Source organism: Idiotropiscis lumnitzeri, chromosome 17 (assembly GCF_059441095.1).
Source record: "Idiotropiscis lumnitzeri isolate Australia: NSW breed Sydney's pygmy pipehorse chromosome 17, RoL_Ilum_1.0, whole genome shotgun sequence".
In the NCBI taxonomy this organism is placed as follows: Eukaryota; Metazoa; Chordata; class Actinopteri; order Syngnathiformes; family Syngnathidae; genus Idiotropiscis; species Idiotropiscis lumnitzeri.
In genome coordinates this window covers 5,537,532-5,557,871 of record NC_142407.1, presented here as the reverse complement: position 1 = coordinate 5,557,871, position 20,340 = coordinate 5,537,532, and the positions used below count along the sequence as shown (strand labels likewise).

Sequence of the window (20,340 nt, the reverse complement as noted above, 5' to 3'; positions counted from 1 at the left end):
TGAAGATAAGCACTCGCTGATATTCACCCACCCTCACAAGGACCGCCTCAATTATCTCCTCCATCTCAGATTGAATCGACTAAAGATAAAAAGATACCTTGCGCCAAGGTTGGGCAAGAGGGTGCAAAGATGACATTACAACAATTGCCGACAACTGGTCCTGGGAAACGCACAAATCCATAAAAGACAGAGAACAAGACAAATGAGGAATCTAGCAGGAGAACCACATTAATCTCCTTTTTTTCATAACTTTATCCTATTCGAGTTACGTAAATGCCTTTGAATATATTTGTTTAAAAAGTAATCCAGTTCACAAATAACTACAACTTTTTGGGATGTGCCCGTCGGAGTGAAAGTTTTGGTTGCAGTAAGTCAATCTAAACGGCACGTTTTCTAACATGACATATTTCATTCATAAACAGCGGGCGTCAAACCCTCTGAACGGTTTTATTGTCATTTTTAAAAATCATCCAACCCAGCGACACCTCTATGGGGAGTGGAATGCGCAGCCTCTAAATCCCCACTTCACGGCTTCTTTCATGTCGAGATTAAAGTCGGCTCTGACCTCGCCCACAGCGGCGCAGTCATTCCTCTCTCAGTTCCACTGGCCTGCGCTAAAACGGTAAGATTACCAACAATGGTTCTAACCCGCCTCTGATCAGCGTTCCGCACGCTTTGCACAGAATGTGCGCCAATCACAATAGTCCTGTGACTCACAAGTGACCAGTCCTGACAGGTTTGAAAAGGGTTTTACTAGGGATTTTTCATTAGAGAGTTTTTAATTCGTTTTGACTTTTTTATTCAAGTTACTTTTAAATTAGTTTTGAGAGGAGGTTATTTTTCATTATTTTCTTAAATGCTTCATTTTCTTTTTCCTTTTTTTGTTTTAGTTTTTGTTTTTTGTTTTATTCATAGAGAATTTGTCGAGTGGGAGATATCAAAAAATAAATAAATACATTTTTAATTTTTTTTTAAAAAAGGTTATTGTGTATTGTGTAATAAAGTAAACTACTATTCTCAAAGAACTGATTGACCTTCCCTCTTCTGTATGGACGTACAGCACTACTAAGTTAATTCTTTTAAAATTAACCCAGAAAGCTCATGTATGATATTAATTGACAAAGTTTGAAATAAAGGACATTTTTGCTAAAATTATTTTTCATTTTTATGATCGTAAGATATACATAGTTTCACTTAGTGCTACTTTTTTCCAAAGCATTTTAGTTTTCATTTTATTCCTTTAATGATATTTTTTTATTTCGTCATTTCGTTTTCGTTTACCATAATTACCTTGGCAAGTAATAGACTGACTCGTACCCAATATGTCCAACAAATGGATAGATCAATACATTTCAGATTGTTGTACAGCACAGCAAACCAACATGCGCAGGTGTGTTACTTAATAAAGCAAACCATGCGAATGACTCACACATACGACACTTGACACGAAACACTGAGCACACCGGGAAAGAGCACACATCCCGGCTCAGCACTTACATGGCTGCAGGCTACTTTTTTTTTTCCATCCCCCTTCTTCTACTTCATATAAATGACACAAGGCTGGCTGCCACATACAGCTGAGGAATGTCAATTTAGAGTGTAGCCTACTGTAAGATTGTGTGACACCAAACACATTATCAGCGCGTATACAGCACGGCGTGATGGATGTTCCACGCGCAGGAGAGAGGGTGCCCCTCATCCCCTTCCACTTATTCCTGCAAAAAAAAATCAAAATCAAAAAGCCTGTTCACTGGGAGTGATTATTTGCTCATAACGTGCACATCTCTCAAGCAAATTACAGCCATCAATCTCTCGCTGTTAAGTCCTTCTCTTTTCACTTCACGTCTTCATCACCTAGCCTAAAGTGGAGGTGGGATTGGTTTGCTCCCGATGCCTCACAGTGTGTGGGAGAGTGCTGTGGAAGCTCTTCATTTAGGGAGGCAGTGCACAACAGATGGCCCTGTCTTCCTTGTCAATATTTCTATTTAATACAGAGTTCACAAAGGAAGGCCAAAGCCGAGATTCTAACTCAGAAGAACGTGTGATGCAGAAGTTAACAAGAAGCTGGTCCAATGTACTGCCTGGAAACAGCCTAGTACAGGGGTGGGCAAACTTTTTGATTGGCAGGCCACAATGGGTTCTAAAATTTGACAGAGGGGCGCAGATCAATGGAGCGTTTTGGTAACCTCACCTCATCGGAGATAATAAATACATTTAATTTTCAATGAAAGTGAAGAAAAGCGTTTCAACAATATATATGTCTTTGAAAAACCACAGTATTTAGGAAATTAAACATTAACAAGGTTTATTCATTGATTTTTTTTTCAAGTTCGAGGGGCCGGATTAAAACGTTTAACGGGCCGCATGTGGCCCCCGGGCCGTGGTTTGCCCACGCCTGGCCTAGTACAAAGTACAAAGACATGTTGTGAAGCCTGTGCACTGAGGCTCATATCAAATGGCAACACAAATGTGGCATGACCACAAGCGAGAAACTGAGCAATTCTTTTGATCTACAGTATGTTGCTGAGCCCGCTTGATAGCTAGTTAAACAATTTCAGGCTCCGTTGAACAATGCGTCGCACATGATTTCTGTTGGCACTTTATAATCCTGCATTTCAGTTGTTCAGTTATTTACATGATGCGCAGTGGACTAGAGGTTACAACGTCTGTCTGCATGCCTCACAGTTGAGAGTTCCCAGATTTGAATATTAGCTCTAGCTCACGTATGGCGTTTGCATGTCTTCCCTGTGCTTGCAAGTAGAAAAATATGCACGCTATTGAATTTAATTGAATTGTGTATAGGCATAAATATGCATGTGAATTCTTTTTTTTTTTTTTTTTTTTTTTTTTACCCACAGGGTATTCTCACCCAAGCTCAGCTCGGATAGCTCACTCACGACACAACTGAAGACCCGTGTTATATTGAAAATTGATGCCTGGACATTCCGCATCATCCTTAAATCCAGGAACAATATGTCTCTGCCATTTCTAAAGTGTTCGACTCAAATAGCCAAGCAAGATTGACTGAGATAGGCTTGCTTTTTCTACGTCTTATGGGTGGTTTTGATTGAGCCCGATGACATCTGCCTCGCATCAAGTGACCATGAAAATGTGTGATATGACCAGAAATAATGTCGGGTCCTTCTCTATCCTCCCATCCATTTTCTACCATATACCGCTTATCCTCATTAGTCAAGGCAAGGCAACTTTATGTCCACAGTGCATTTGATACACACAATGTTCTTCACATAGATAAAAAGCATTTATAGGCAAAATATATTATTTAAAATCAAATAAATTTAATACATTTAACATATGTAGTAGAAGTAGAAAAGTAAAAAGTAGCACAATAATGACTTAAAGATTGCAAAACGCAACAGCATCATCCATCCATCCATTATCCAATCCGCTTCTCCTCACTAGGGTCGACGGGGTGTCGACAGCCTAACCCAGCTGTCTTCAGGCAGTTGGCTGGGTACACCCCAAACTGGTTGCCAGCCTATCGCAGGGCACACAAAGACAAACAAACATTTATTCTCACAATAATACCTAGGGGCAATTCAGGGTGTTCAATCAATTTTGGGGATATTGATTATGCAATAAAAGACCTTCATCATATCTTGGTATCGCCAATAGTGATTGGAAAATGAAGCTTAAAATTTGCTTCATGAACCATTTGTTGTATTTTTGAGTCCTCTAGATGGCACTATTGGTTTAAATAAAGGATTTTAAAAATGGCAAAGTCAGTGTGCCCAACGTTGAACAGAGAGTGCCATCTTTTGGAGTCCAAAAATACTACAACTGGTTCATGAAGCACATTTGAAGCTTCATTCGCCCATCACTAATCAGCAATTACTTTGCTTTTGTATAGATAGATAGCTGGATAGATGGACAGAATATATAGAATATAATATTCAATTAATATTCAAAATTCCTAATACCCTTTTAGTTCTTTATTTTTTTCAAATGTTATTTTCAATGAACTATTACTCATATCTGTTCATTCGTGTTATCCCCAGAGCAGGGCTGGCACAAGAAAAAAAAAGCTGACATGATCTGTTTTGGTGATTTAGGTTTTTGACGAGTTTCAGGTTTTTCTCGTGTTCCTGTGTCTTCTGTCTCATCATGTTTATTGTGTCCACCTCTGTTCGTTTATCCAAGCCCTAGTGTTAAACAATCAACTACTTCAAAGCCTTTGTGTCTCGTCCAGGTGCTCCTCATTGTCTCGTTAATTTGTTTGTATTTAATTCCCTTTTTGCAATCATTTCTGGTCGGTTCATTGTCCCGGTAAGATGTTGTCTTCCTACCTGTCTCGCCCAGTCAAGTCAAATCCTTGTATTTTGTTGGTCCCTGTTGTTTTGTACTTTTGATATTTTATTTTTTTCCCAGTGGCTTGTTTTTTCCCATTAAATTCCCATTAAGTTACTCTTGCTTTACTTCCCTGCATTTGGGTCCTCCTCCCTATCAACCTCCACGTGCAACGTGACAGAATAAACCGACCAGAACTGAAAGTGAACAGGAAACGAAATACAAACAAATTAACAAGATGAGGAGCACCTGGGCGAGACACAAAGGGTTGGAATTAGCTGATTGGTTGACACTTGGGTAAATGAACACAGGTGGACACAATAAACATGAAGAGACAGAAGACAGGAACACAAGGCAAAATAAGAAACTAAAGTCAAAAACCTAAATCACCAAAACAGATCATCACAAAAGCATTGACATTTTGGCATCGACAAGCCGCCCAAGCGTGCCCATGACTGTGGATGGTATGATAAGCAATAACTCCTCAGCGTTGTTGTCTGAAAATAATGTATGAAGTTGCATTATTGTAAAATGATTAAAATTCTGGGTCGGTGTCTTTGGGAGAAAAATTGAGGGAAATTATAATTAAATTCCACCACATCTGCCCCAAATGACGCCAGTCCATCGGGCATCTGACCTTTACACCAGATGGCCATTCCAGCCCGGAGTTTAGTCTACTCACTTTTCTGAGATACATCAGATATTTCCACACATGATGTTTTCGTTTCCTTAATTTTCTATCATAACAGATATCCCGATTTAAAAAAAGCATCAAATTATTTGGTCTCCTCACACGCTGAACACGCACGCATGCACGCGCCCAGGCAACACACTGGCACGTGTTGTACACGCTTCACGCCACGTGCACGCGCTCGGAGGCGAATCGCGTCACATGCCGATCGGAAAAGACGAGGGGTGAGTATGGGGGATAGCATTGAGGGGGGGGGGGTCTTAAGACGATACAGTGGGGATGTATGGAGCGAAGATTTGGTGCTTAATTATTATTATTGTTTCTATTAATAAGAGCAGCTGAGATTCGAGCGTCGGGTTGAGCGGAGCGCTGCCTCCGCGTCGCTTCATAACTAATCATTCACACTTCACTTTAACTACGCCGTGAAAATGGGGGTGGGAGGGTTTGGGGGAGATGAGCGTGCGATGCAGTGCAGCCGATGCATGCACGACTGCCGTGCACCACTCGTCCCCTGCTGGGATGCAAATAAACGGAAGGCGACTCATGAGTCACTGAAGCCGGGGCGCTTCGTTATGAATAAATCCCCCGTTGCAAAACAAACAAACAAACAAAAAAGCAAACACAATAATAATATTAACCGAAATGTCATTTTTTTTATGCTCATGTGGCGCGCATTAAGGGATATAAGGCTGATAGTGGTGGTGGCATGCAGCGGGGTGGTGGAGGGTGTCGAGGGGGATGAAAATGTCCTCTGATTTGTAGTTTAACTTGACGACTACAAAAATTATAGGCTGGCTGGTTGGTCGACGAGCCCGTTTTTTCCCTCTCCCTCCCTTGCAGATGCACGCAGCTCGGCGCGCTCAGTGTGGAGTGGCGCGCCTGCAGCGGCACATTCGCTCCATACACGCTCACACTTCTATTTCCACGTCTAATATCTCCCTCCTTCACTCTCTCCGTAGATCTCTTTTTTTTTACGCCAAGCTGAGGGATTCGCAGAGGATTTAATTTTGATTGTAAGAAAGAAGCAAACAGGGAAGGTTCGTCACGTCGGCGCAAACTGGTGAGCCGCTGTCTCTTTCTACACTCTTTTATTTGAATTGCATTGGCTGTTGTGAGGGGTGTCACCGTGCCTTTTTAGAGGCGCGTGCATGCATGTCAGCTCCATGAGTGTGTGGGGGGTATGGGGGCAGGGTCTAATGCAGTCCTCAATAAAGAATAACATTAATTTGTGTATATTTAGCTCCAATCGCAAAGAGATTACAGCAGCGGAAGTTAAATAGTGCTGCATACAGTATAAAATGGGCGGTCTCGCGTAATCTGACATGGAATCCTAACATGCATCCTCCTTCGGACGTGTTGAGCGCGCATCCCTTGCAAGGTGCAGCGCATTTGTAGTCTGGAGTAATTTCAATTTTTTTTGGAGGGGGGGGATTATTATTCCTTTATTTTTGTGATGAGAGTTGACTAAAAGAGAGCGAGAGTGAGAGGGAGGGAGGGAGGGTGAGAGAGGGAGGAAAGAGAGAGACCTGCATACATATCGTCTCCAGCAGCCTCCAGCTAGAATTCGTCAGATGTGAGATCACACAGGATTTACTTTCTACCCCCCACCTCCCCCATCATTTTTTTTTATTACCAGTCTGGTTTAGGGAAGATATTCAAAGTTTGACGAGGGGATACAAGCGTCTATTCCGAGCCCATCTGATGTAAGTGTCTCATTTATTTCCCCCCCTTTTTTGGATGCTAAAAGATGGTAGTTGATGGTTTGGGGGTAGGTAGCGGATAGGTCCAAGATGATGTTTTCTTTCTGGAAGAAAATGAAGATTTCGAGAGTAATGCGTTGCAATAGATTTTAGGCGAGGCAGGAGGTGGATGGAGACGAGAGAATTCAGTGCCATAGCCAGCGCCCGGAACAGCGCGCGCGTCGCTTCATTACGCACAAACCGGATCAGCATGCACCGAGCAGCCTTGCAGTGATGCCAGTTGCATGCTAAATCTTCAACCCCCTTACCCACATAGATACATGTCACATAACATTGTGGCGCTGCAAGACGACAGAGTGTAATTTTTGTGCATGGGATAACTTAAGAAGTGTGCTGTCTCTTTTTGGTTTTGGATTTTCTCCTTTTTACATAATCTGCATGACCCTGTTAATCCTTGTCAGATAAAGGATTTGCTTCCTTCTTTTTTTTATAGATCAAATATTTTTGTGGTGCCCATTGGATGTGATTTGTAAGTAACTCTTGAGAGCACATCCACAAAATGTGTTTTCGTGTGTGTGTGTCAGCTTGCATCATGACGCTCAACATCCCATCATAATGACTGAGGAGGAAGCAAATGCTCTTATTTTATTTAGAGAGGGGAGGAGAGGAGGGGGGGTATCAAGGGTTTGATATTGCGGTAGAACGCTCTTTCACATTGCAGGTTTAGGAAAAGGAAAGAAACGGTGCACAGGTGCTACCCTCTCGATATAGTTGCTGAATATTTTCAGTCTGGCTTCTCTACTCGCATTGTGATCAGCTGTATGCGTGTGCGCGTGTTAATGATTCCTAACCTCTCTCTGCATGTGTGTCTCTCTCTGCTCTGACCTCCAGCAGTGAAAGGTCCTCATATTCAACAATGTGTGAACGGGGCAGCGTGGCCTCGCTGTGCCTGGGGGCTTGCTTGCTCATAGCCCACATCGTCCTGGGTGCCAAAAGGTAAACATGAATAATAATAATAAAAAAATCTGCATGAATGGCTGCATTGCATTTTTTTTGTTGTATGAACCATGACAAAATGTGCTGTAAAATATCATTTAAGATCTGTTATTTGAGTGGGATGTTCTATTTTCTTGACGGGTTGAAGAAGATCTGCTGTGGTTGTAAAGTGGGGCATTCCCACAAGACACCTCCATGCTTGTTATTCCATAGAGATATAAAGAGATAAGGAGCTAAAATAGCCACTACGCATGTCGAAATGGTGATCCATATTATCCGTGAGTGTATAATTGTATAGAGATCAAGTTTAATGTCACAGTTGACGTGGTCTGTACAGTGTGACGTATTTGTTGTCATATTTGGATGAAATAACAAAAACACACATTTGTGTGAGATTACATCATAATCGGACTCAACTGCGTGGATTATTCTGCATAATTCTGTCATGAAACACCAACAGTGCCTCAATGACATGATTACCAATAAGGCAAAGTTGCAGCTCTAATTCTTCAGATGCTTTAACTGCAGGGGGATGTGCGCCAAGTTGAGGATCAATCAAGGCTCGCCTTGAATTATTCACCAAAAGTGTCACTGAAGCGCAGTCGACTTGAACGTTGATTCATGTCGAGATGCTGCGGCCTCGCCAAACAATTTACATCAGCGTGTCCTATTAAATGCAAAAATGATGCCCTTGCATGATGATTTGCACTGATGTTGTTTCGGATTGCGTTGCGTTGACGTCACAAGCCTAATTTCCATTGTTTATACATTAGAGGACATCTAATATAAAGCTACTGAGGGCCTTCCACTGCAGCATAATTATCGACTCGCAGCATAATCTAATCTGCTTTTTGATGTCTCACACAGAATTTTGAGTTCCCTGGAAAAAAAAAAAAAAAACTTCAATAATTAGAACAATCTCGATGAGATGTACAGTAGCATGGAGAAAGGGGGTAGTGAGCGAGACATCAGTGTTGAGCGGCACTGTTGCTGTCGAGATGACCTGTAGATGGGGATGGTGCTCAATGTTTTATGAAGAAGAAGGCCCCCCTGGCTGCTAAATGTGTAGTCTTCCCTGAGTATCTTTTCCACTGGCTTTCTATATGCGATGCTTTATTTATTTTCATCACATGCAACCCCGAGTGCAGAGAGTTGGCCACATAAACGCATGAGCCGGATGTAAACGCGTGTAAATCTGCATCTGATAGCGACATGGCGGTCTAAGTAATTTATAGAGGAGTCTTATGCTCTCGACAGAGGCTGCTAATGACTATAATTCATAGGAACATATCCGTGTTCTGTCAAAAGTGCTTTGACGTATATAAAGCCCATGTTGGGTGTTGAAAATAATTGCACCTTAAACAGAAATGGAAACAGAAAACAACTAGAAAAGCAGCAACACCATGCATCTTCCATTTGATTATAGAACTATGTATATATCAACAGCTGTGTAAGTTACATTGATACTTTTACATTAACGGACGTTCAATAAATGGACCAATTTAGCAACAGAATTGTGAGTCAATCTTTTCAAAGCCATCACAATAAGTGCAATGTTGGAAAATGTCTGGAACGTTTGTGTACAATGTGAAAATGGATTCCATATATATATATATATATATATATATTAGGGCTGTCAAAATTAAAGCGTTAACTCAGGTGATTAATCCCAAATTTTTTAACTCAGTTAACTCATTTTGATTTACTACAAAAATCATTTGCATACTTTGCAAATATTGTGCCATATTAGCTGTACATATTTAGCACGTCTCAGAACAAAACACTGTGTTCAAGTTACCACTGCGCCTTGCAACACTGCTGGAGTCTGGCGCTTTTGGGCAGCTTTGATAAATGTTTCGAAGAAAAATGCCTTTAAAGATGTCTCCATTTAGATTGGATTCTAGAATCATAGAAATCTATTTGAACAATCTTTGAATTAAATAGACTTCATATTTGGTGACTTTTCATCAATTTCAAGATATTATTCAAGTAAATATCTGTTACAAGCTTCGCAAAAAATAGTAATTGAAATATGTGATTAATCGCGATTAATCATGGAATTTTTGTGATTAATTAGTTAAAACAATTAATCACTTGACCGCACTAATATATATATATATATATATATATATATATATATATATATATATATATATATATATATACATATATATATATATATATATATATATATATATATATATATATATATATATATATTATGTATGTGTTCTTACTCCTCATTGTGTGTGTTGTTGCCCAAAAACCTGCGTTTGAGGAAATACCCGGACTGACCTGTAAGAGGCTTCATGTACTCATGGGGCAACCATACTGTCAGAAAAGAACGTCGAAGAAGAGTAGACACGGAGACGATATATCTTACCTGGTAACTGCATTGCGGTGACACGCTTTTAATAGAGTTTTAAGACTTCCGATTGTCGGCCTAAACAGTTTTCAGAATCACTGCCTGAGTAATCTCTCCGGATCATTTTTTCAAAGATAGTCAGATTTTTGTGACTCAAATTCTCGGCTTCAAGCTCAAAGTTTTCAAGATGTAAATTAAACTGAAGTGTTTGTTCAATAATAATAAATAATGTATACAGAACTAAGGAAAATGAGCTGAATGATTCATCCTTGAAACCAAAGTTGAGTTGTAAACTCTTTTCACTTGAATTTACCAGTATTTTACTAAGTGTCACACATAAAATATCTTAATGGAAATAGAATAGAGACGCTCCAGTAGAACCATTAAAGCTGTCAGTGTTATGGGACCACCACTTCAGGAATATTAAACAGAGATAAGGGATTGAGGTGTATTGTAGCCATCACCTAATTTAGAATTTGATATCTTATCTCTGTTGTTATCATAATCATAGTATTTTTCCCATGGTTTAAGGCAATTTTTTTCTCTATCCGAGAAAATGATTACAAATTCTGGGCAATCGATGGCTGCCGAGCAATGCTTTAACCCTTTTATACAAATCCATGTGTGACAGGGTGGCAGCATCCGTATTTAGAAAGCAAAATGTCCCGCAGCTCGCTCTCAATCAGCCTCAATCCCTCAGCTTTGACGGTGAGCTGTGTGTCGCTTCTCCCCTCAGTCTCGTTCACCTTTTCCTGACCCTCTCCCACTCCTCTTCCCGCCTCATCTCCATCTGCACTCTTGCCTTCATTTGTTGTGTTCTCTTCCAAAGTTTTTTTTTTTTTTTCTTTTTTTTTTTTCCCTTACACGCTCCTCCGCTTGCCACTTTCCCGCCCACAGCCGCCATGCTTTCCCACTTCCCTTCTGCTTCGGTTGGGGCCGCCGTTAACTTCTTTCGATGACCTCTCCCTCTCCTTGGTACTCTTGGGAGAGATGGGCTTGTTTCCAAACACTGGCTGTTTATTTAGCGGGGAGCGAGGTTTTGCCATTGGCGTTAGAAAAATAAATAAACAAATAAATAAATAAATAAGCAACTGAAGAAAAAAAACTGAATAGGGATCTTATAATTGCTTCGCTGCATTGCCAGAGACATGCTCCTGCTTATCAGCACACAAACATATATATGGATGTGTACACTGTACATATATGCATCGATTCAGGTGTTGTATATATGCAAATGCATGCACGCAAACATTTCAGGTGCTTCCGGCCGCCACGGCACAAGCACATATCTGAAATATTCATGCGCGATTGTCACCGGTGCGTGTTTAGCCTTGAAGCATTTTGTTTCATGTTCAAGCCCCTGCGCATCCAGAAGGGCTTCAGTGGCCTGAAAGACCATATTAAGGTATTAATAATGGATTGCAATTTCTTACTGATTGTGCCTATGTGTGCATGGGCTGTGCATTTCGCGTTATATACGCGGCATAAAAGTGGCTTTAATGCATGCAAACACGTCTCTATTAAACCACATGGGGATAATAGGGAATCATTTAGCGTGGTATACTCCAAAGGAATGAGGATACTATACTTTTGATGTTTTTATTTGACAAAATAAAGCATGCTCTGAGATCTAAAATTATCATGGCAAGAGAAAATGTATAAAATAAAGAACGGGAAAGTCCTGATAAATGGCTTCAATATGATATGTGACTTGGTTTTTAAACTCTGCAGTCTAAAAAGCATGGCAGCATGAACTAAAAACTTAATTGGACTGAATTATTGCATTATGTGAGCCTATAGAGGACAAACTTAAAGGATGATTTTATAAACATGCAAACATTCAGAACAATAAGCATAAGTCAGCATATGGGAGAATATTGACAACACAATAATGTATCCGGAATTCACATTTACAGGCAACTTAATTTTTTTTTGTTCATGGTGGAGGTCAACTCCTTCGCACAAACATAAAGGGTTTGTCTGATTACATCATCGTGTAAGAGTTAATAATTATGAATCTGTAAAGCTCTAATGAAGCCCTTGAATATGATTTATGCTTTTTATTTTGTTAAAAATCAATTTTTAGTCTTTGTTAAGGGTGGACTATGGCTTTAAAATCAGCATTTGGTCATTGTTATCACATGACAATGTCTAAAAATAACTTTAATTCCTTTAATATGGTGTATGATTTGTTGCACAATAATTTTCAATTTTGTTACTGATTGTAAACCTCGTGGCTGGTGAAATGTTACATTTTTTAAGCTAATGCAATGTTTTTTGGACCATCACTTTTTCATATGGGGCTGTAATAAAAAAAAAGCCCACCAATCGTGTTTTGTCAACAACAAGGACGCGTCACTGTCATAAACAGGTGGTTCTCCCAACTAAGTGTGTGGCAATATCTTACTGAAAATGCAACCGGGCACACGCTCACTTGCAAAATATGCAAGTCGAATGCGCAAACATAAAAGGAAAGAGAGACACTTTGTTGTACGCCAACTCACTCCAATCACTAATACGAGACACATTCATTGTCTCAGAGATTGTCGACTCCCGCATCAATCCACTTAACACAACTACATTTTTTGATACAATACTACATCAAAATCATCCCAATCTCCTGTATGTTTTTTAATGATATACTGTATCGACCCTGCAGTTGAATTACTTGAATAGGTGTGAGAGTTTAACAAGTTACTACTGTCCCTGAAGGTATCCGAATGTGATTGGATGATCGACCGTTTGTATGAGGCGCCGTTCGGGACATAATTCAGGAATCGCTCTCACACTCACTAGTAGAATGCGCTCATACACATAGGTGAAATGTTTTCGCTCATACACACTAGTGAAATGCGCTCATACACATTACTGAAATGCGCTCATACACACTAGTGAAATACGCTCATACACATGGGTGAAAATGTTGTCGCTCATACACACTAGTGAAATGCGCTCATACACATTACTGAAATGCGCTCATACACATTACTGAAATGTGCTCATACACATGGGTGAAAATGTCGCTCATACACACTCGTGAAATGCGCTCATACACACGTGTGAAATCCGCTCATACACATGTGTGAAATGCGCTCATATACATTACTGAAATGCGCTCATACACATGGGTGAAAATGTCGCTCATACACAATACTGAAATGCGCTCATACACACGTGTGAAATCCGCTCATACACATGTGTGAAATGCGCTCATACACATGTGTGAAATGCGCTCATACACATTACTGAAAAGTGCTCATACACACTAGTGAAATGCGCTCATACAAACAAACACTATGACACGCTCGCTTAACAATCCAACATTTAAAAAAATAATAATTTATTTAACATTTAATGGATGGGCGCCACGGCGATCGAGTGGTTGGCATGTCTGCCTCGCAGTGCAGAGATCCAGGATTCCAATCGGGGATGCGGCCATCCTGTGTGGAGTTTGCATGTTCTCCCATGCCTGCATGGGTCCTCTCTGGGTCCTCTGGTTTCCTCCTACAGTCCCAAAAAAAGTCTCCTACCACACCGTCGAGTTTCCTCAATGACCATGGTGCTTGGTTCTTTACGCTGGGAGGCTCGCCATCAATGCACAGGAATCTTCAATGAAGTTTTAATGCTTCCATAAGACATGACCTGTTTATTATAATTATTTATTTATTTATACCAAGACATTTGTTTTTCGTCTCATTTCTTTAGAAAAAGCTACATTTGTCTGCAAAAAAACAATCGACGTAGAACCATTTTCGATAATAATACAATATTACACAATTTTAGGTTGCAATTTCATTTAATAAAACATTGACAATTATCTTTTGAAACACCATGTATGACTCACTTTTCATTTGTTATTCAACAAGCAAAACAGTGGCGATCAAAGTCGTGCCAACTAAATGACATCTCATATGCATCTGACTGCAATAGTATCTCACATTCAAATTTACAATTACAGGTAATGGAAATGACTACTGGTGACCTCGATTCCACTGCATTTCAGTCAGAATACCTCAAACATCATAAAAATCAAAACGTTGTGTATTATTTCTCATTCTAAACATCGAAAGAAATACTGTATAATGGCCTGGCGACGTTAGCATAGTTTATAGCATATAGCATAGCTTAGCTCGTCTGCATCAAGTGAGTTACGCGCTCTTTGACACCGATACAGATCAAAATAAGGCTGTCTCCGTCTCACGGTCACTTCTGCTCACCCCAACAGCCTTCCCCGTTGCTACCACATGGAGATTCGATGGGTTTTTTTATTCGCCTCTTCAAAATCATGTCCGATGGTCTTCTCTGGCTCCCGTTTTAGCCTGTCAATCAAATAACGATGTAGGCGGGACTTCCGGTTCAAAATCGATCTCAGAATTTTCTCTATTTTGACATGACTTTCGTTGCAATTACATACTGTCGCATGAACAATTTGCTAACTTAAGCACTAATAATAATAATAAATTAAAAAAAGAATGCCCATCCTCAAACGTCACATGAACGCCAGCGACTACACGACTTCCTATTGGCTGTCCCGATCGTCTTAAAAAAAATGCAACCTCCAAATTAAAAGCATGCATGTTTACTAAATGAGCAAAAGCGTTATTTTAAGAGAATAATCAACACAAATATGGATTATATTAAATATATATTCTATGCAGTATGTCACCAAGTTATGGCATTGCTTGAGTTCGGCCACTTCATGACTTTTGGGCAGCGGACATGTTTGACTTTGAAAGACTAAGGAAAGGAGTTCCGATGACGTCATATATAAATACCTCTCACACACTATGGTGAAATACGCGCACACACTCAAGTGAAACACACTCACACAACACGTTGAAACGTGCGTATATAATCTACTGAAATCCTTTGACACACCTACGTGAAAAAACCTCCCATACACACAACTGAAATGGTCACATACACACTACTGAAACGCTTTCATACGCACAACGAAACACTCTCATACGTGCTACTGATTTCGTTTTGCTCCCAAATACAAGTGAAATGCACTAATTTACAATACTGAAACGCTGAAAATTAAAAAAAAAAAAACACACAACTGAAAATTGGTTTGCTCATAAACAAGACTGAAATGCGTCCATATACAATACTGAATTGTTTTCGTCAGCAAGCTTGTACATAAATTAGACACCCTTTCTGAAAAAGTATTTAACATGTAATATACAACAAAATAAAATCACATTCAACAGTTCTCATAAAAAGAACAAAACGCTAAGGGGATGAAAGTCAATATTGAAAATACACTTTATACAGAAAGTTTGGATCAAATAATTAATAATTGGTTTCTGTTTAAAATAATGTCTGGACGAAAAAATACATTGCTTGAACCCGTTAGTAAGTGAAACAAAGCATGACTTCCTTCCCACAAACTTATGAATATAACATTTATTCGTCACACTGGCGAGGACGCGCTACCGACATATTGACGTCACGCTGCCATTACCCTCTAAACTTAAATACATACATAAATAAATTATTTGCTGGGTGGGCTGAAGGCGGACTCGACAGATTTCTACCAGAGCTGTGCGCTGTTTCTACCCCTAGGTGTCAGTAACTCCCATGACTTTTTACTTTTTGTAAATACCTTACGTGTTCCTTATTCCCGGGTGTGCTGTTTTTAGTATGATGAAATGGGAACTCTACGTAAAGTAGAACGACGTGTGCGCATTGTTTATGACCGTCGCAATTTTGTACCTATTTTATCAAAAAGGGTAAATAATGGTACATTTGCTGAAAAAACACACACAAGCATGCCAATACTCTGATTTATCTTGCACCACCGGACCAGCCGATTCCGCGGTTGTCCGCTGCAGATTTTAAAAGCAAAGAAGGAAAGGGGAATTAAGCTTCACTTTAGATCTCTACAATAGTCTTTGGTAACCGTGGAATCTGATATGTTTGTTCGTATCGTTTCTCCTTCAAACATCTCTTGAGTTGCCGACACGAATGTAATATGTTCCTCCTCTTTTGCCGACACGAATGTCATATGCTGTTGCAACGCACTACAGCATTATTTTTTTTAATTTATTATTATTATTAGTGCTTTAGTTAGCAAATTGTTCATGCGACAGTATGTAATTGCAACGAAAGTCATGTCAAAATAGAGAAAATTCTGAGGTCGATTTTGAACCGGAAGTCCCGCCTACATCGTCATTTGATTGACAGGCTAAAACGGGAGCCAGAGAAGACCATCGGACATGATTTTGAAGAGGCGAATAAAAAAACCCATCGAATCTCCATGTGGTAGCAACGGGGAAGGCTGTTGGGGTGAGCAGAAGTGACCGTGAGACGGAGACAGCCTTATTTTGATCTGTATCGGTGTCAAAGAGCGCGTAACTCACTTGATGCAGACGAGCTAAGCTATGCTATATGCTATAAACTATGCTAACGTCGCCAGGCCATTATACAGTATTTCTTTCGATGTTTAGAATGAGAAATAATACACAACGTTTTGATTTTTATGATGTTTGAGGTATTCTGACTGAAATGCAGTGGAATCGAGGTCACCAGTAGTCATTTCCATTACCTGTAATTGTAAATTTGAATGTGAGATACTATTGCAGTCAGATGCATATGAGATGTCATTTAGTTGGCACGACTTTGATCGCCACTGTTTTGCTTGTTGAATAACAAATGAAAAGTGAGTCATACATGGTGTTTCAAAAGATAATTGTCAATGTTTTATTAAATGAAATTGCAACCTAAAATTGTGTAATATTGTATTATTATCGAAAATGGTTCTACGTCGATTGTTTTTTTGCAGACAAATGTAGCTTTTTCTAAAGAAATGAGACGAAAAACAAATGTCTTGGTATAAATAAATAAATAATTATAATAAACAGGTCATGTCTTATGGAAGCATTAAAACTTCATTGAAGATTCCTGTGCATTGATGGCGAGCCTCCCAGCGTAAAGAACCAAGCACCATGGTCATTGAGGAAACTCGACGGTGTGGTAGGAGACTTTTTTTGGGACTGTAGGAGGAAACCAGAGGACCCATGCAGGCATGGGAGAACATGCAAACTCCACACAGGATGGCCGCATCCCCGATTGGAATCCTGGATCTCTGCACTGCGAGGCAGACATGCCAACCACTCGATCGCCGTGGCGCCCATCCATTAAATGTTAAATAAATTATTATTTTTTTAAATGTTGGATTGTTAAGCGAGCGTGTCATAGTGTTTGTTTGTATGAGCGCATTTCACTAGTGTGTATGAGCACTTTTCAGTAATGTGTATGAGCGCATTTCACACATGTGTATGAGCGCATTTCACACATGTGTATGAGCGGATTTCACACGTGTGTATGAGCGCATTTCAGTATTGTGTATGAGCGACATTTTCACCCATGTGTATGAGCGCATTTCAGTAATGTGTATGAGCGCATTTCACACATGTGTATGAGCGGATTTCACACGTGTGTATGAGCGCATTTCAGTATTGTGTATGAGCGACATTTTCACCCATGTGTATGAGCGCATTTCACACATGTGTATGAGCGCATTTCACACATGTGTATGAGCGCATTTCACACGTGTGTATGAGCAACAACATTTTCACCCATGTGTATGAGCGTATTTCACTAGTGTGTATGAGCGCATTTCAGTAATGTGTATGAGCGCATTTCACTAGTGTGTATGAGCGAAAACATTTCACCTATGTGTATGAGCGCATTCTACTAGTGAGTGTGAGAGCGATTCCTGAATTATGTCCCGAACGGCGCCTCATACGTTTGTACCAGGAAGATTGCATGGCTGGTTCATTGTTATATCACAAGCGATTGGTATTGATTTGATTTATTGCACCTTGACTTTCAACCCGTTTAATATTAACTTTGACTTTAGGATATTTTTAAGCAGAAAAATCATGTTTTTGCATTGTTACTTTATTATATGACTACAAAACAGTATTAAGAACATGGATAAACTGTACACAGCCTTTACCATGACCTTCCTCCAAGATTTGACTTGAAGGATTTTCGACCTCCCTTGTTATTAAGAGACTTCCACTTGAACTCCCAGAAGGCTTGCCTTGCTGCAACCTTGTATGTTGACCTTCAGATGAGACCCCTTAACGAGGCCTGAAGCGAAATAACCTATTTGGTGAATGTCAAATATGCGGCTGCTTTGGAAATACAAACACACCAACAAATGGCAATGGGAACGATCCCTTTTGCACTCAATGTTTAGCTTTTGTTGAGTTTTCCGAATAGTGCGTCACCGTCTATTATGCACTTCTTCTATCACAGCTGCCTCTGCAACTCCAGACGTCCTCCTCATTGTTGTCAAACATGAGTCATGTTCTGTGCCTTTTCTTTTTTTTCTTTTTTAACTTTTGTTTGTTTCCATGGCAGTTGCGCTCTTTCTGGCCATGTCTTGACATGTTCTTCTCCGCTTTTGGCAGCTCTGGGCAGGACAGCGAGCACAACACTACAGTGTTCACCAAGATCCTCGACAGCCTTCTGGACGGCTATGACAACCGCCTGCGGCCAGGACTAGGAGGTCAGTGACCAAAAAGAACACACCACATACAATGTTGGCTTATTGTGACTGATATGAAAGCAACCCTCAGGTAACAGTGGCAAATGCATCGTGACTATGGTGTTTGGAATCGACAATCATCATTTTATTTTCAAGTCTGCTAAATAACAGATTTGCAAGCTGATACAAGAGTTATTGCATAATAACTCACCATTTTAAAATACTTATATGTGCCAGGTGACTTTGGACAAGATTGTGGGTCCTTTCATTCCTTGACATACCATGAATACTGAATGGTATCTTGCTCTGGTGCAGTTATCATAGCTTGGGGGAATGTTGAAGATTTTTATGCATGATGAAACGCCCACATTTTGCCATTGTTGCTGATAAATGGCTGAATGCCCACTTCTCTGGGAGTGAATGGGTTGTCCTCAGCCTTATGAATGGCTCATCATGTGACCTTTTCTTGAGGTTGGTTGCAGGATCAAGTGGACACTGAAAAAAGCTTTTATTGAATTTACTCAATTTTGTTAAATCGTTGCACTTTATAAAATCATCCGGATCCAGATATTGTTTTGAAGTAGACCCAACATCTCGGATCCAGATTTTTTTTTTCTGTGCAATCCTTTTACGAAATAAAATTGATAAAATTCCACGCAGCATATTTTCAGTGTACAGCAGCAAAGCAGTCTTTAGAAAGAACTTGAATGGCGATTAAGAGAATTTGTCTTTCGACAAGTTAGTGTTCCAGGTTAAATCTGGTGACGTACTCCAGAACCTGGTTGAAAATTCTGCAGCCCACATACATTTTTAAATAAAATTAATTAAATGCTGAACGTTAATTCGTCTCAGACTCATGTCTTTAAAAATATACTTTAAAGGGGAAGTCAAGCCAAAAATTTTTTTTTGCAAGAATATGTTCTATACAGGCTCACTAATCAAAACACAGCATTCTGATTAATATTGTGTTTGTGGAATATGAGTTACGTAGTGAAATCCACTCCTTTTTGGCCATCTCAGGGGGCGACCTTTTTGCCACTTGCGGTCGACTGAAAAGGACATCACAGTTTTCTGAAGCTGAGCCATGATTGGCCATTAGCTGATCCCTGAGCAACTGTAATGTCATTTTCAGTCAAAATGGCCGCCCCCTGAGATTGCTAAAATTGGGTGGATTTTGCTGCTTAACTCATATTCCTCAAAGGCAATATTAATCAGAATGCCACGCTTGTGCAAGTGAAGGTGCATTGAACATTTTATTGCAAATATCTTTTTCAGGGTTGACTTCCCCTTGAAAGAACAAACATAAAATATGAGGAAAAATAATTACAATAAATAAATGCACATAGATGCACATACTTGGTCTTCATCAACTATTTATATTTGATGCTGGCTTAAGTGATACAATGTTGATATTTTGTCCCACACTTAACGACTTCACAATTGTCACTTGATGTAGATGTGGATCATTTCAATAAAAAATAAAATAAAATAAAAAGCCATATTATTGTGCACATCATTGCCCAGAAACAAGGGATCTATAATGTGTGAAGTGTTGCGTGAAGGACGCAAGGACTGTTACATACGCTGCTGCTATATAACAGGCATCCAAACAACTGAGGAGGAGAAATCGTAATGAAGTTCATCCTGTTCAAATATGACTTTGGAATCAAAAGGGATGGGTGAGTGGGGAAAAAAAGAATCCCAGAGTAAAGCCCATCAAATGTTATGCGAGCGAAGTGGCTTATTTGCAGCACTGTGCAAATTTATGAGGAGATTG

The 20,340-nt window shown here is 39.8% G+C and overlaps 1 protein-coding gene across 5 annotated transcripts in view; it reads left to right on the top strand.

Annotated features, from left to right (window-relative positions):
* The first annotated feature begins 5,178 nt into the window (after positions 1-5,178).
* Positions 5,179-20,340, top strand: part of gabra1 (gamma-aminobutyric acid type A receptor subunit alpha1) — a 39,396-nt gene continuing 24,234 nt past the window's right edge. Inside the window, exons 1-4 of one of the 5 annotated variants that reach the window (XM_088280490.1) lie at positions 5,179-5,223; positions 5,959-6,059; positions 7,591-7,695; positions 18,487-18,584. In XM_088280490.1, the coding sequence (XP_088136616.1) occupies positions 7,616-7,695; positions 18,487-18,584 (178 nt within the window). In that variant the 5' untranslated portion in view covers positions 5,179-5,223; positions 5,959-6,059; positions 7,591-7,615. Of the gene's footprint in view, positions 5,224-5,786; positions 6,060-6,522; positions 6,703-7,590; positions 7,696-17,889; positions 18,128-18,486; positions 18,585-20,340 lie in introns of those variants that run through there. The other 4 variants (XM_088280491.1, XM_088280495.1, XM_088280493.1 and 1 more) reach the window with 4 other exon arrangements.